Source organism: Hyalella azteca, unplaced genomic scaffold (assembly GCF_000764305.2).
Source record: "Hyalella azteca isolate HAZT.00-mixed unplaced genomic scaffold, Hazt_2.0.2 contig7545, whole genome shotgun sequence".
Lineage (NCBI taxonomy): Eukaryota > Metazoa > Arthropoda > Malacostraca > Amphipoda > Hyalellidae > Hyalella > Hyalella azteca.
Window position 1 is genome coordinate 31,988 of NW_025937668.1, and position 16,992 is coordinate 48,979.

At 37.5% G+C, this 16,992-nt stretch overlaps 1 protein-coding gene across 3 annotated transcripts; it reads left to right on the forward strand.

Annotated features, from left to right (window-relative positions):
• The first annotated feature begins 91 nt into the window (after window positions 1–91).
• LOC108666286 (protein pellino) lies at window positions 92–12,469 on the forward strand. 3 transcript variants are annotated; one of them, XM_047881288.1, is made up of 10 exons: window positions 92–241; window positions 7,741–8,043; window positions 8,846–8,975; window positions 9,187–9,366; window positions 9,778–9,891; window positions 10,296–10,490; window positions 10,691–10,789; window positions 11,225–11,440; window positions 11,616–11,731; window positions 12,192–12,469. In XM_047881288.1, the coding sequence occupies exons 1-10, from the start codon at window positions 222–224 to the stop codon at window positions 12,316–12,318; spliced, it is 1,500 nt and encodes a 499-aa protein (XP_047737244.1). In that variant the 5' UTR covers window positions 92–221; the 3' UTR covers window positions 12,319–12,469. The 3 variants fall into 3 exon arrangements, with proteins under 3 accessions (XP_047737244.1, XP_047737245.1, XP_018008612.2); XM_047881289.1 differs by having other exon boundaries at window positions 9,187–9,360; XM_018153123.2 differs by having other exon boundaries at window positions 7,744–8,043.
• The last annotated feature ends 4,523 nt before the right edge of the window (window positions 12,470–16,992 follow it).

The following is a 16,992-nucleotide window of genomic DNA, read 5'->3' on the forward strand; positions in this document are numbered from 1 at the left end:
TACAGTTATGATGAATATATGTTATATGTTTCTCTTGAGCGCAGTGTGACTATGAGGAACAAGCACATCCTTTACTTCGATAAAAGCCGTCAGGTGGCGGCACCGTATGTTTTGTTTTGAAAACCTGATAGAGCGTGATATAGGTGTGATATGAATCACATGAACTTTTATTTTATGGTTATTTTCTTGTTAAGAAATATAGCGTATTTTGATGCAGAGTGATGCCAGACCCCCCTATCGTGTAAGTAATAACGATTCGTATTTATTGACATGCTGGGTCTAGTAATTTTCTGATGAACAAAAATTAACTTTTCATCAAAACAAATAGCATCTGCTAGTGTGCAAAATATTTTGTGCTTACAATTTTCAAATATATTTTTGCTTCTGTTGATTCGAATTTCCGTTTCTGTGTAGGAGCTATAAGTCTACTGACTAATGAGCCAAGAATCAATCTGAATTATTATGACAGGAAATTTTTCAATCATGTCTTGTCAGTCTTGACTCGTCAGTGTTCAGACAGTTCAGTCTCTTGAAGATGATGAATGATGAGCTAATGAGCTTGTCAGAAATCTACTCATAAGTTCTTCTGCTGTTGGCTTAACCCTTTAACAACCAGGTGTACCATTATACCATATGGTCACCTTTCAAACATGCTCTGTAATATTATTGTCATGATTAGGAATTGGCGCTAACCGCTAAGTACAGCGCTGATCAGATAAGTACAGCGCCTAGTCTGGAAAAGTCCTATTTTTGTCTGAAATATCGCGGCTCTAATTTAGTCTGGAAAAGTCCTATTTTTGTCTGAAATATCGCGGCTCTAATATCATATAATTTCAGTAGGTATGAAATCTCGCGGCTCGAATGTCATAAATTTTTGTTTGATTAAAAAATCGCGGTTTGCAAACGACTTGAAATCAGCAAATACAAGTATACTTAAAGGATTCCTAATATATTCACAGACGTATTTAAAAGTCTCAAACCATAATATTCTTCCTATAAAAACAGTTATTCACTATTTGGTAGAGCCATGTCAACTGTCTAATTTGACACATTTTTCGATGATCTCACCACGTGGCATGCATTGTCTCTCTTTGGATCTCAATATCTTCCCACTAGATGGCCAAGACCTAGTGTTTTTGCAGTATTTTGACACGCAAATGTATGACGTCACCATTTCAACCATCAATGAACGCATGGAACTAAAACAAAGCTTAATATAAAGGAAAAGCTGGAGAGGTGACGGAATTACCTACGATGTCGGAATATACCGCGTTTACCCTATTTTGTTTGATGAAAAAATTGCGGTTTGCACTCCGCAAACATGTTGTTTCATAAAATTTCCAACTTCTGCAATATGCACTACTTTAATGATCCAGCCAAAATATCCTGTATAACATACCTCAACAAGTCAACCTAAAATGTTTCCTTATAGATCAGGCTGTGCAGCATTATCATGTTCACATGTAATGTTCAGTGGCCACTTTAGTGAATACAAATGTTAGTGTTGACTGTTTTTAGGGTAAAATTAGACTAATAGAGATTAGGGGTAACACGTGCATGGGACTTAGTAGAAAGTTTGCGGCTGCTGGCTTGTAAATGGCTTTTAATAGCTGAGATATGGAATTCACAGCTCAAAGAAATTAAATTACAGCTCCATGAAATGGAACTATGGGTGGCAAATCCATAAAACCAGGGCTCCAAAAATTCAGTCGCGGCTAGCCTTGCTAAGTAGATATATTCCATGCCTGGTCCAATAAAGATTGGGAAAGTTCAACTTGAACTTTCCCAATCTTTTTGGACTATGGTGGGAAAATCAGATAAATTACAGCATTGAATAAATTCTACGTTGTTTCTAGTAAAATATTGAGTGCACATGCAAATTTTGATCATAAAATAAAAGTTACATGCATATATCACATAGCATTTCTAAAGGCAACCATTTAGTACAGTTGGACTTATAACTGCATCGTTTGAAATGCAACTGTTGAGTCTTGTTGGTCCTACAACCATGCAAGTAGGGAATTATGGTACAACATAAAATAATTGTTTTCATTACCGTACTATAACTTGGTGCCCTACAATATTTTTCTCACTACTAGTGAGAAACGCTAATTCAGTTTAACTATTTTATGTCTCCATTAACTGGCCAAGTGATCAAATTATTGAAGTTTACCTGTAATTTTTTTTTTGCCTTCTAGAATACTTCAAGGGTTTAGCATTAAAAATTTTTCTTCTCCAAAAAAAAAAACGTCCCATTCTATGTGAACAGCATCTTGCTGCTTTATTCTATAGTGAATCTAAGGAAAACTCTGGATCAAGAGGACATATTTGATATGACATTGGTTTCACCAATATGCCTGAAACCAGTTCTGAAAGCAAATTTGAAGAAGAAAATGAATCAATCTTGATTGAAATTAACAGAATGGAAGGTGTGAACCTGGCCTCTCAACCTGGATTCTGACCTCTCAACCTGGATTCTGACCTCTCAACCTGGACCTTGGCCTCTCAGTCTGGACCTTAGCCTCTCAGTCTGGACCCTGGCTTCTCAGTCTGGCCCCTGGCCTCTCAACCTAGACTTTGGCCTCTCAACCTGGACCCTGGCCTCACAATCTTGACCCTGGCCTCTCAACCTGGACCCTTATTTATCAACCTGGACTTTGATCTCTCAGCCTCTATGCTAGCTTCTCAAAATGGACCCTGACCTGTCAGCCTGGACCCTAGTCTCTCTACTTGGACCCTGGCCTCTCAACCTGGTTTTTGGTCACTCAGCCTCCACCCTAGCCTCTCAACCTGGTTTTTGGTCACTCAGCCTCCACCCTACTCTTAATCTTGACCCTGGCCTCTCAATCTTGACCCTGGGCTATCAATCTAGACCTTGGCCTCTCAATCTAGACCTTGGCCTCTCAATCTAGACCTTGGCCTCTCAATCTAGACCTTGGCCTCTCAATCTAGACCTTGGCCTCTCAATCTGGACTCTGGCCTCTCAATCCAGACCTTGTCCTATCAACCTGGACTTTAGTCTCATAGCCTCCACCCTAGCCTCTTAAAATGGACCCTGGCCTCTTAACCTGGACTTGGGCCTCTCAGCCTTAACCCTGGCCTGTCAACCTGAACTCCAGTCAATCAATCTTGACCCTGGCCTCTCAAGGTGGACTTTGATCTCTTAGCCTCCGCCCTAGCCTCTCAAAATTGACCCCAGCCTTTCAGCCTGGACTCAGGCCTCTCAGCCTGAACCCTGGCCTCTCAACCTGGACCCTGGCCTCTTCACCTAGACATTGGCCTCATAACCTTGGCCCTGACATCTTTTGCCCAACATCCTTGATGTTTATCCAACATCAAGGATGTTGGAAAGATATGAAATTTCTTTGAAAAATATAATCTTGAATAAGCCATTTTTGCTAAAATACTGATGTTTCTTGCAAATTTCTCAAACTTCTTATTGTTGCTAGCAAAAATAATGTATAAAATTCTAATTAACTATGCCAACCATGTAATATCATCAATATTTTTTGCTCAAAAGGCTAAATGGATCATACGGTCATGTTTAATGTTTGGTCCCATAAGATAAAGTGGACTGAAATGCAGGGTTGGCAATGATTAAATCAAAATGATTAAATCATGTGATTAAATCACTTGATTTTTTTATAAAAAAATCATGATTTTTTTTTATTTTTTCGATTTTTTTGATTTTTTCGATTTTTTCATATATTTAAAAATATTGAGTGGCAGTCTTTAATTTATATTGAGGTATTGTCTGTCTCTTATACACATCTAGATGTGTATAAGAGACAGTAGCATAACATACCATTTAAAATACTTATGTTTTGAAAACAATATCAGGAAGATTGGGTTTGTTAGCTGCATCACACTGTTGGAGTTGTTCTCGGAAGTCTCCTACAGCATGTTCACACATATGGCGAGGTATGGCATAACCTCTGCTGCAATAATCTGTTCCCTTAGCTGTGGTAGGGTGTGAGGGCGACTTCTGAACCCCTTTCTTTTAGATGTCCCCAAAGAAAGAAATCGTAAATGCTCAAATCAGGTGACCTTGCAGGCAACTGTAAATCACCCCTCAGAGACACCAGACGTCCGGGAAACATGCGTTTCAAAACATTGAGTGACATTCGAGCTGTGTGAGCTGTAGCCCCATCCTGCTAGAACCACATGTCTCTCAATGCTTCATTTTCAACAATGTTTTCCATCCTGGGCTGCAAGAAATTTTGCAACATTGCAGCATAGCAATCGGAATTCACTGTCATGGTTACTCACTCCTCTGAGAATGACTCCAACAGTGTGATGCAGCTAACGGCCCCCATCTTCCAGATATTGTTTTCAAAACATAAGTATTCTAAATGGTATGTTATGCTAACCTCTAGGAAAATAAACTTTCTTCTTTAGGTACCTCCATTACTCTTTTATTCCACCTCAAAACTGCTCAATCGGTTCGGCTCCACCCTGTATATTGAGAGGTTGAGATTGTATTGACCTTCAAGGCAATTAGAAAGATTTTTCACCCTAATATGAGTACAGTATTCTAATTAAAATTTTTAATTTCAATCTTTAAATATGTGAATTTAAAACTAAAAACAAAACAATTACAATTATAAGACTATATATAAAATAATTAAATGCAGTGAATGGATATAAAATATTTGAATTGTGCACATGTTTATTTCAAACAGTGTTAGCTTTTCTCATAACTTAAGTCTTGTTTCAAGTCGTATGAGGTTTGTTTGGTTATCATTCAGTTTACGTTTAGTATTGGTTTATTGGTCTGAATTAAATGGGAACAGTGCAGTCAGTCACACAGTCACTACTAGTCGGTATGTATAGAAGGTAGAGTCTGGTAGATTTATAGGACATAAAACTAGTAGATCTATCGATAGTGCTGTGCACTGTGCAATCAGCTACCTATCTGTTATGTGACTCTTCAATGTTTAGGAGATCTGCATTCCTGAAGTGTTTTTTGTATATTGAAGCCAGTTAAATGGTCAATATTTAGCTCATTACCTTGCTCCATACAAACTTTACAAAGCTAATGAATAGCCTTATCAATAATTGTTTAACCGAAAATCCCTAAGTGGTAAACACCACCTTGGCCTGTTGGCCATTATTGGAGGCAATAAGTGCCCTTTTTAGCCATCCATTCTGATCCATATACTGTTATTGTTAGTAGGCTAATTGCAACATAAAAAATAACACCTCAAAAAAGACAAAAAAGCTGAAAAAAATAAAAAAAAATCAAATAAATCAAAAAAATCATGAAAAAATCAAAAAAATCATTGATTTTTGATTTTTTTGATTTTTTTAAAAAAATCAAAAAAATCGCCAACCCTGCTGAAATGTTTGTTGCCTTACAATTTTTTTTCAACATGCAATTTTGAATTTTCCATACTCATCTATTTAGTGTGACCATAAAATTACTTAGTGACCGTAATCACTAGAAATGATAAGAAAAAGTGTTTTTCATGCTTTAAAAAATGCGGTTATTTTTGGGTTAATTAGGGTTCAGTTCATCTAAAATAGTGGTGGTGTTAACTTGATGTTAATGGCAGTATCATATACCGTCGAACAGGGTAATAAGGGACGGGTGGGGTAAATTGGGACGTGCATCCCATATTTCGTAGAATTGTTGAAGCAGCTAAACTAATCAAAATATTGCAACACTAAAAGTAGTGGCATAAATTTCAACATTTTTACTATCTATTATGAATAAAGATAGTTAAGAAATCATACAATTACTACCTTTAAATAATTGCTGAAAAAAGTGCGAATAGTGCGATTTTGGAAAAGTACCTCTACTAAGGTCTGGAGCAAAAAAAAAATATTTGCCATATTAAAAAATTTTTCTTGCATATAGTTGCACACAGGTGTTGACTTGAAAACGCGATTGACAGAATTTGCCTATCTTGTTAAAAAAAAATGGCAGCCATTTTTGCACGACGGGGTAATTAGGGATACCCCTAAAAACACATTTACAGTTTAACCTTAGTTAGCATTAGCAAAGGCTCCAGTTAACAAAAAATTGATTAACAACAAAGAATTTTGATTACATTTACCTTGCTCCACAAAAAAAATTTCACACAACAAAAATTAATGCATCATCGGTCAACACAAAATTGTGCACTGAATGTCATAAATAGAATTGTGCCCTGGGCATCATGGAATGGAAAGTAATTAATCTAAACTATGATTTATTTCTGTAAAACATATGATGATTGTTTCTAAAACATTCCTCTCTGTTTCAGGAATGTTTTTACAATCTTTTTTATAGTAAATTCACTTAACCACATTTAAAATGGTGTGAAATAACAAGCCGTCCTGTAAGATTACAGATACAGAAGAAATTCTATATGGCTTGCAGTGGGCAAGGTCATTATAAATGATTGGCAGTTCATGGATATGGTAATATCACATCAACAGAGTAATGTATGGATATGGTGATATCATATCAATAAAGGATAAACAAGTATAAAACTCAGGAAATGTCATTTATTTTACATCTACCTACATCATCTACAATGAAAGAGGAGGACTTCAGAGCACTGTTAGTAATGGATGAGTACACTCTGCATGCTTCAAACATTCTAAAATTGAGTTTTATTTCAGGTGTCCTGGATTACCCTGTTCCCAGGGGTAATTCAGGACAGTTTTATTTTGCATCTGGCATCTTACGAATAGGTTATGAATTTTTTTAAGATGTCATTTGATAGCCCTTGCAAAGAGCTATGAATAAAATGAGCCTAAACTTGTTTATGAAATGTTTCATGGTAAGAAGTTATTAACAAAAAATGCTCAAAACCATCTCTTATTACCCCGTATGATGGTATACATATTGTAGGTATTGGTGTAGTTTGGCAGATGTTGTTCATTAATGCAGGTTTCATTGAAGATCAGAGACTGCAGAAAGTATTTCTTATTGACAATTTTCTTGTTGTTTTTCTCAATTCGGTAAATTAGGCTTTTGATAAGAATTAACAACTCAAATACCAGTATCAGGTTTCCAAGGGACATTTTATTATAGGTAATTTACTACGTTTTGAATGCAACTTCATTCACTATCAAGTAGGGAATGAGTTTTGCAACACTTGAATTTTAAATTTTGAAATAACATTAGTAGGTAGTAGTTTGTACAAACATAGGGTATGGATACAGATTGACCCTGGCCTTTAGCGTGAATTACGAGAACAGTTTCAATGTTCTGACAAAACTACCAGATTTGTCAAGATGTTGAAACTGTTCTCATTCTTGATTGTTCTTGTCTGCAATTTTATAAATTTTCTGCCTGATATTCCAAATTGGCAAGTGACTAATTTTTCAACAATTTTGAATCATGCAACCCAATTGTGAAATTTTATTGACAATTATATATGACAAGTAGGAGGTAATTGAGGATTGTAATTTGCCTACTAACAAAAAAAATCTCTCATTACTTCATTTGCTAGCCAATGCTCTAACTGAAACTAGCACACAACATACTGCTAGTAGCAGAAGTGATCTACATTCCTGTTTAGCTTGCCCTCATGTTTCTCTGCTTTTTTAGAACCTAATAACCCTCTAATTTCATGATTCACCCTTTTAATGAGCCGCAACTATAATATTAGCTAGGTATACTAATAATTATGTCACAGACCGCTTTGAAGTACAAGTAACCTTTAGCTCGGTAATATCTTTCGTGGTCGAATTGTTTTATTCTGAATTTCAGTTGATACAAATCATTACAGTCTCCTTGTTTTGCAGAAGTGACGAGGGAGGTAACGGCAGCAGCAGCAGCAGCAGTGCAGGAGGTGGAGGAGTTGGTGTTGGTGGAGGTGGTGTTGTGGTAGTTGGTTTGTGTGGAGGTGGTGTTGGAGGAGTGGAGGCGGGTGGAGGAGGAGCCAGTATGGGCAGTTCAGTAATTGAAGATTCAGGAGGGGGCATTGGAGGCCTGACACAATCACCTCGACATCATCACAGTCATCATCACTCCCATCATCATCACAGCCGAGATGGACATCATCAAGGAAAAAGTGCTGTCAAATATGGAGAACTTATTATTCTAGGGTGAGCTAAAACCTAACTACTGCACTACTGTTTGCTTTTCGCAGAATCTAAATTTTAAATGCAATCATTGAGGTTATTTTTAGGATCAATCTAGTTTTTTCTTTAATTCTAAATAGAAAATTCTGAATTGAAACTTCTAAATTCTTATTACCTTGTTTCATGAGAAATTTTCAACACCACTGCAAATTTTTGGTAATGAAATTTATATATTTTTTCTATGCTATGAATTGTGGCGCAGCCAGCATATACATAGTTCATCACTTATCACTATTTTTAAATAATATTTATTTGAGTAAACCAAGTTTGTTGCATATATATAATGAACACTGAGGACTATTGGAACAGTTCCCACTGATCAAATTAAGTTAAATTCATGTCACAAGACTAGAGTGTTGAAGTTCAGTTATGTTCTTGTAATGATTTTAAAGAGAGACCACTAAATGGCTTTCAGTGGCAATCTTTCTTGCCCCACTGACTCATATCAATAGGTTAGAGGTGGATGTACTCTTGGAAAGGATAAATTACTGAGATGAGAGTTTGTCTCAATGACCCAGTGAACTCAAATTGAAGCAACATCAAAGCTAGAGAAATGAAGTTTGATGGTAAAAATTTAAAGGTTGCTACAAGCCTTGGCACGTGTGATGTTTGTTAATGCTACAATCTTATTCTGCTTCAGAAATTATATTGGACTAAAATTATTAGTGATAGACTCTGTGTTGTCCTACAATTCACTGATATATTAAAATGCATCGAATACTTAAGTCTTGATTGATGTACTCCATCCTGTGAATATTACTTGCAGATACAATGGTCATTTACCTCCATCTGATCGAGGAAGACGACGCAGCAAATTTATGTTATTCAGGCGACAGAATTTTAATGGTGTTAAAGAAGATAGAAGGTATACTGTAAGGCAGCCTCAAAACACGCAGGTGAAGAATTTAAATGATGATCCTAAAATATTACTGATAATCCTGTATTAGTGAGTATTAACAAATAGCAACTTGTATAGCGTGTGCATTGTATGAGAAATTTTGAATTTCTTTTCACTGACATTTCCACCATAAATCCATGTTATAGTTATCTGCTTATGGTGTTACTTTGTACTGTTTCTCTTGTTTAATTAAATTATATTTCTTTCAGGCGATCCTGAATAATCAACAGCACAGCATATCCTACACAATGTCTCGGAATCAGGCCGTAATCGTGGAGTACAAGCCTGATCCTGAGACAGACATGTTTCAAATTGGAAGATCTTCAGAACCTCCTATTGACTTTGTCGTCATGGACACAGTGCCTGGCGAGAAACATGGAGAGGCAAAGGCACATACAAACGCTTAATTTTCGTTATCAATTATTTTTTTTTATTTTAAGATGATCGTACATACTTAATTACATTCGGCATTTTTATGTTGAAATTGTAGCAACAATAATAGGTCTATAGATATATGTATAGGTTTCGGTGAAATGGGAACTCTTTACCAGAGATGGATCACTGAATATCTGGCCTGCCAGGTAGAATTTATGTTTCACTCGCGTAGTTTTAATCCTTCCACGAGTACCGTGTAAGCTTGTATCACTAATAACTAAATTCTATGTGGTATACGTAATGAGTGGACTTCAACATATTTCATCTTATTGAACTAGTTTGTTTCTTTTTTAGCTCTTAAGTCATATGAATATTGGCATTGTGGCTTGATCAATAAAAGCTTTACACGCCTGTATTACCCACAGGTTTCACAGAGCACCATTAGCAGGTTTGCTTGCCGAATCATTGCCCACAGAACCACAAGAGAAGCAAGGATATATGCTGCAGGCTTTGATTCTTCACGCAATATATTTTTAGGAGTAAGTTACAGTCAACAGATCAAGTCACTACTAACACTTGTGCATCTTAACCAGCTTTTTTGTGAAAATTGAGTCCTCTTGAATATGTCGATAGATACGAGCATATTTATTCTTCCTATATGTTGTGGCTGAGGAGTCACAAATTTTGTCTGAAGTTCATTTATTAGTATTATTTAAAATTTTCAGATGATTGTTTAATTGATTTTGCATTTGATTTTTGGTGGAATAGGTAATATTTCAGATATTTTTGTGGAATAAAAGTAAATGAAAAACATATTCCATCATGTGTGTAGTGTAGGAACCTGTACATTCTCTAATTGCTATTTTGAGCATAGAGCGTAACTTATTTAAAAATAGGTTCGCATTTCTGGAGCTTTCACCACATCCACATTTCTGCATGACAGGAAAAAGCAACTAAGTGGCAGAACTGTGATGAGATGGACGGACTCACCACGAACGGCATCCTCATCATGCATCCTATTGCTAACCCCATGGACGAGCGCGGCGAAGGGGAGGTGGGGCTGTGGAGAGAAGTGTCGGTGGGGGGCGGCGTCTATGTGCTCAGGGAGAGCAGGTCCTCGGCACAGAGAGGAATGAAGGTACCTGCCGATTAGCAAGTAGCAAGAAATTAATATCCATAGTAACATTGACGATCCCGCCTAATGAGCGATCAAGCATTCAACTTTCTCAGACACCGCTCTATTAGAACAGTTTTTTCTGGTATGAACACCCCATTCCTACCCGAACCGTTGATTTTCCTAATTATATGGTGCAAGAGTTTGTATTTTGTATTTTTCAGGTCGAGGACGAAGACAACAGATTGCAAGATGGGACCCTCATCGACCTCTGTGGAGCAACGCTGCTGTGGCGCTCCGCTGAAGGGCTTGTCAAGTCTCCCGTGAGAATTGTTGAATGCTAAATGACTATTTTTAAGAAATGTCTATTGCAAGTCGAAGTACTCAAGATGTAGTTCTTACCCAATTTTTTTCCTCTGACAATTTTGTTTAAGTCCCCATTGGTCTCGTGATGAAGGCTAAAAAGTTGTTGGGATGGCTCAATGTACTAGCCTGGGCAGTCTTTTTAGTCATTTGTTAGTTTTTTTCATGTTGTTCATAATAAAATATTTCATGTGTTAAGAAATGAAAATTTGCTGGGACTTGTATACCAATTTCAGACTGACCAATCATTCAAACACAAATTACCTGCAATATTTTTCTTCTTATCATTCCAGGAAGAAAATCTCTCAGGGGTGTTTTCAAATTAATTGATCATCCTTATCATTTGTAATTGATCCTTCTCTCACATGTGAATTTATATATTTTTTCAATTGTAGACAAAGCGACACTTGGAACAAATGTTGGACGAGCTGAACGCAGGGCGACCGCAGTGCCCCGTTGGCCTGAACACTCTCGTCATCCCACGGAAGGAGACGTTGACGGCGTCCGAGAAACAGCCTCTTGCTTACCTCAACTGCGGACACGTGCAAGGCCTCCATCAGTGGGGCCACGAGAAGGACAGCAACGTGCGCACCTGTCCCATGTGTCTCATGGTCTGTACATTGCTTTAATAAACTCATTAGTGTTACCATGAATAGCGTTTATTACCTATATTTGAGACAATGTTACCTCGCCTAGTTACATACAAATGAAGAAGCTCTGTTGTGTGGAATGTTACATCATAAAATGTTCTGTTGCAAAATTTTGTAATTTTACTTCCTTTGGCAGGTCGGGCCAGTCGTTAAGTTGTGCATGGGCATCGAGCCCGCATTTTATGTAGACATAGGACCTCCTACGTTTTGCTTCAATCCATGCGGCCACATGGCCACTGAGAAAACTGTGAAGTAAGTACCTTGAGTACCGTAGTAAGTGGCGTAACATTCGTCGAGTTATTTAAATATATAAAATATGCTCTCAAATAGTCTTGTTTAGTAGTGATTGATTGTAGAGGTAAATTGATGACCACTTTCATAACGCCTTACATGTGCATTCTTTATGTTCAAAGAAATTTTTTCGACTAAACTGATACTAACTCAGTGCTATTTACAGAAACATCGTAAAAGAAACCATTACATGGCATTTGAACTCCTTTGCAAGTGTTTCACTCTGCCCTTGACCATTTTTACAAAACTCATATTTTGTTGCCCAGAACATGAAATCCTTTATATTCCACAGATGTTTTTCGATTTAAGAAATTTGTGCACATTTTCAATGCTTTTCCTTTATGTTTTTAATTTGCGTATGTTCACGAGTTCCTCTGTTTTGACTGTTTTCGGGCTCTTATCTGTTATTAACCTGGCACAGATATTGGGCATCAGTGCCCATACCTCACGGCACGAACGGCTTCCAGGCAGCGTGTCCTTTCTGCGCGACAGCTCTGGAAGGTCATCCTGGATACTCTAGGCTAATTTTTCAAGACAATTGCGACTAGCGTAGGTGAAGCTCTAGTTATAATGTAGCGCCCAACTCGCGTTTCGGCGACAGCAATCTCGCTGCTGTGGCCCTAGCTTCAACTTTACCTGCGGGGGGTTTAACAAGTATTTTGACTTAGTGGCTCAAAAATATTCTTCTTTTTTTTTTTTGTATCTCTGTTTTGGCGTTTGTAACAACGTCTGTCTCGGGACTGTGCCGCAGTTCTGGGTTTGGATGAAACTTTTCTTTGCCAACCACTTTTCTCTATATCTCTTCATTAATTTCACGTCATCGCCAGCAGAAAAAAATTAATATTTGTCTTGACGTTAGACGAATTGCACGGTGTTGAGTCAACACGTTAGAATTGTGTTGCAGAAGACTTCCTATTGGGTAGTTTCGTCACTAAACAAAACTTGCCCTGACAATCTTCACAATGACCGTACTGAGTGTCGAGGTCAAGTTATAACTGGCGTGCCAGGGCTCCTAGTTCGTGGGCATGCATTAGAATGCCAAAGATGTTCAGTTGATTTATTCTAAACCCTTCAAGTATCCATGAAATTTACAGCAGCTTTGACATTGACCACCAATGCCACTTTAACGAGACACGGCCTCAATCGTGGCCTGGTTGTTGCCCGTCCATGTGCCCCTTTCCCTCTGTAGTCTCTGTTGGTAGCTCCCTTCTCCCCCTCGATACTAGACCCCTGAGGGCCATGTATTTAGTCCATACAAGCACACCATCGTATGGCTTGTGCGTTTGTGCTCCTTTGGTGTCCGAAGTTTTTTTTAGAACAGGATTATCATTAGAATGTTTTGCATAACATTTTCAGCGCTTTTGTTTGAGTGAACAAAATTATGATGCTTAGATAATGGTGAGATGTAACTCTTATGGCTTGTATGTTTAGATTTCATTGTTCAGGTCTACTTTATAGCCCGTGCTAGGTTTGCATCATGTCGCCATCACAAGGCGCTTGGGAGAAATATCAACCCGAACTGAAATGGTCGCTACATCATCTCGTATTCCTAGCCATACCAAATATGTTACTAATTATCTCCATATCAAATACATGTGTTATGTTATTTCTTACTCTTACCACTGAAGTCCAGCGGAGATTTACCTGGCGTTTGCTTTTAACCTTCCCTTGCCTACAGTAGATCATCGTTTGTTTGGTGTTAAGCTTTATGTCGTCTCCCAGGTGGATGAGGTTTGCCCGACTTTTTGTTATTTCGTTGAATTATCCATGTTTGGTTCAGTTGAGTTGCTGATTTTAGACTTTATTTTTCTAATTAAATGACAATCGCCATTCTTATGACGAAACAAGAATCAGACTTGTTAAAATGTATTTGTCACAATGTAATGAATCGTCTACATGCTTTAAGTTTTAAATACCTTAGAAACAGGATGATAATTAACTATCTTTATTTCAGCTATAAGTGTGGAGCACTGTTATTTCAAAGTCATGAATTAACAGTTGAAAGTTTTTAATTCTCTCTGTTAATTCTCATTATGCCTCATCGTATGCATCAGCGTCTCGCATCCTCGTCAATGTTGTGTTCAGAATAATTTTGTTACTGTATTGACGCCCTCCTTGATCGCTTCTGTTGGTGTGTATCGCATCAAATGTTGTGCTGTTCTGATTCACTCTCTGACGAACACCTGTTATTATAAATGATCGTCTCTAACTTCTACCACAACTGATTAAAAGCAACCTACCGGCTCTTGTTCCCTTACATGACGTTCCTCGATTATACAGTATATTAATCTGTCAATGTTACAAGTTACGACTAATTTGTTGTTATACACCTGAGTTGGGAGTCTCTACTTACGTCACGTGCGCTACCTTCTGATATTAACTTGTCATTATCAAACTCATCTCAAACGAATAGTGCAAAATGTTGTGCTGTAACAATTATCGCTTCCACATCCACATTCTGAACGTGTCTTTCATTTCCGTACGTGCAGTGTTTTCTCCGAGTCTGGTTCAGCTGTGAGACTTACTGCTGCTCTTGTGACGCCTAACTTGTGGTGGTCATGGTGTTGTTCACGATTATACTCACTTATTTCACTCGTGTAATTGGATGCCTCAATCTTTGTATCGTAATTGAATTGGTTCGAAAATGTATTCAAAGAGTTAGCACCATAGTAAGTGAATTATGAGTTGGCTTTTTTAATTATATAATATCTTCTTCATATTTTGATATTGAAAACAATTCAAAACATGCATTGTTTCTGTTGGGGCAGTGACGATGTGCAAAGGCCATGAAAGTTACCATATCTCGAATTTTTAGCGACTGGAGAAGTCTTCTCGCCGTGCAATTTTTCAAGTTTTATGAATTTGCAATTTTGGCACTGCGTTTTAAATGTAATATTACCTGAAATGTTTGTAAATATGGGTTTTTAGTAATCAAAATTACTAAAAACATGATAAAGTGATAGCCTTTAAGTTTTTGAGCAATTTTTTCTGATTTTTCCTCAGAACACCTATCCAGACTTTCCGTTATTATTTTAACCCAACTATCAGTTTCAAAATGGACCTGAAGTGAGCTTGTTTACCTGAACATATCTGAATTCATTCACGGAAGGTACGAATAAGTGCTTTATAACATGCTCTCGGAGTCGTAAAGTTGAGTATGCGTAGTGCATCTTCTGGAATTGTTTCACACAAATCGGTCCTAAGAAAACTGGCATCAAGCCCTCTACCTGCCCTGAGTAACCCAGGGGCCGTATTATCAAAACTTCGTAAGTACGCAAAATCGACTTACGAGTGGCGTTGCTATGACAACGTAATACTAACGGTGGTATTATAAAAAGATTTGCGCGGGAAAAAAATTTAGGCTTTTAGCTAAGACTTGCGTACGAAAGTTTTGATAATGCCAAAATTAGGGTTTATTTACGTACCACAGAACTTTTTTGTCGTAAGTATAAAAAGTTACGAAGTTTCGATAATCCGGCCCCAGGTCTCGCCTCACAACCGTAATTCTTCCGACGGTCTCGTGTAGCTCACTCCCTTGTTGGGAGTTTATGCGTTCCGTTTTAATGCTCGATTTCAGCGGAGTCTTCGTTGTTATTCTTATGAACTCTCGAAAGTCTGGATGAATGGATCAGGAAGGCACATTCTAAGGTCTAATTATTATGGGCTCTTACTGAAACCTTTTATCGTCTTTAGATAACATAACCGATCTATGTTAATATACTCTTATCTAAGTGTCGAGCTTTAAATCTGTTTACCAGAAAGGATTCAATTGGAATTTTAAAGTGTGTCCAAAGTTGGGTAAAATAATTTGTAGCTGATTATGACTTAATTAATGTTTTGGTTCCGATTCAATTTGATTGTTTCATTGAATTATTATCTTTGTCTTGGAATCGTTAATTTACTGCTATCTCTAGTCTATAAATACAGTTTTCAATGTTCTTAACAACTTCTAGGCATCTTAGAACTATTGACGCGATTATACCTGCAGCTTTCATATATTTGTCCAGCTTTGCCTTCAGTGGGCATTCTTTTCGATGCCTGGTTCAGTTGCGCGGTCCTCAATACTAATGACTCTATGCTTTTCGTGTGCCTATTGCCACCGTTTGATTTATATAGCGATGTTAACATTTCCTCGCTTGAGAAACTCCTACAAGCGTTATTCGTGAACTAGTTTTGTCTTATATTATAGCCAAGTTTCAAATCGGCTCGGCATGTGGGCATTTCCGAGGTATGTTCATCGCATGTTTGAACTAGTATAAGGTTGACTCATGAGAAGCTCATTTTTGCTGATGTAGTTTGTTGTTCACCTGTGATGTCACTGATCTCAGTGACGTCACGGACATTAACCAATCACCGAAATGCGATCAAAGCAGTCAACCAAGCCGTCATAGGAATGACGGGTTTGTTTACGTTTCTCGATCTCAGTGACATAACAAGAAAGCTGAACTGAAAGACGGAACTTCCTGTGGGTCAACCTTGTATAGTTCAACCATGTTTTGATCGCAAGACCCTATTAACCCGAGTGTAATGGTTATCAAAGAAATGCTTTGTCACTGTCATAATGACTAAACTTCACGCGACATGTCTCGGGTGCTGTCAAACATCTTGCTTCAATAGAATTTTTTTATATATATTTTTTCATTCTACTGCTTGTATGATTTTTATCCTGCATAACTTTTCATGTTTAATTTATTACTCTTGTGAAACGGGCGTATTCAAAAAGAAAAGAAAAACAACACATCAGTGTTGTCGTGTTCAACAATGAGTTCGATAGCTGGGGCGATTTCAGTGACGGCTGAAAAGTCACAATTGCAGTCGCCATGTTTGTCTTTTGTAGGCTTTGGTTTTACATATGCTTTTCTCGATAAAATGTCAGGCTCTCTGGGCATATTGTAGCCTTTTTTATTAAGCTCCTCAAGTAAGATTTTAACGATAATTTGTTCTAGTTTGATCATTGAACCATGTACTATGAATGGTAGAATGTGTCATTACTTGACGGTGTTACACTTAGGTTTATGCCCCCGAGATACAACGGAAAAAATTCAGAGCCTTGCGTACGTCCGAATAGTTGATAATTGTAAGTAACTGCGACTGACTTTACTCGGTTGGCTACCGTAGCGCAATTTTACTGGAATTTTCAATGTGTTGATTGCGCTCTGGGGTTTGCATAAGATTGTTTTTTTTATGCGAAAGATATTTGTTTGTGCTTCGTCTCTCGCAGC

What these genes read in the sequence shown, in the direction of transcription:
- LOC108666286 (XM_047881288.1), top strand. Translation starts at nt 222, where the DNA reads ATGCCAGACCCCCCTATCGT. An exon ending in GGAGAACTTATTATTCTAGG is followed by an intron (nt 8,044 to 8,845) that starts GTGAGCTAAAAC and finishes TATTACTTGCAG; the next exon opens with ATACAATGGTCATTTACCTC. An exon ending in AGAAACATGGAGAGGCAAAG is followed by an intron (nt 9,367 to 9,777) that starts GCACATACAAAC and finishes TATTACCCACAG; the next exon opens with GTTTCACAGAGCACCATTAG.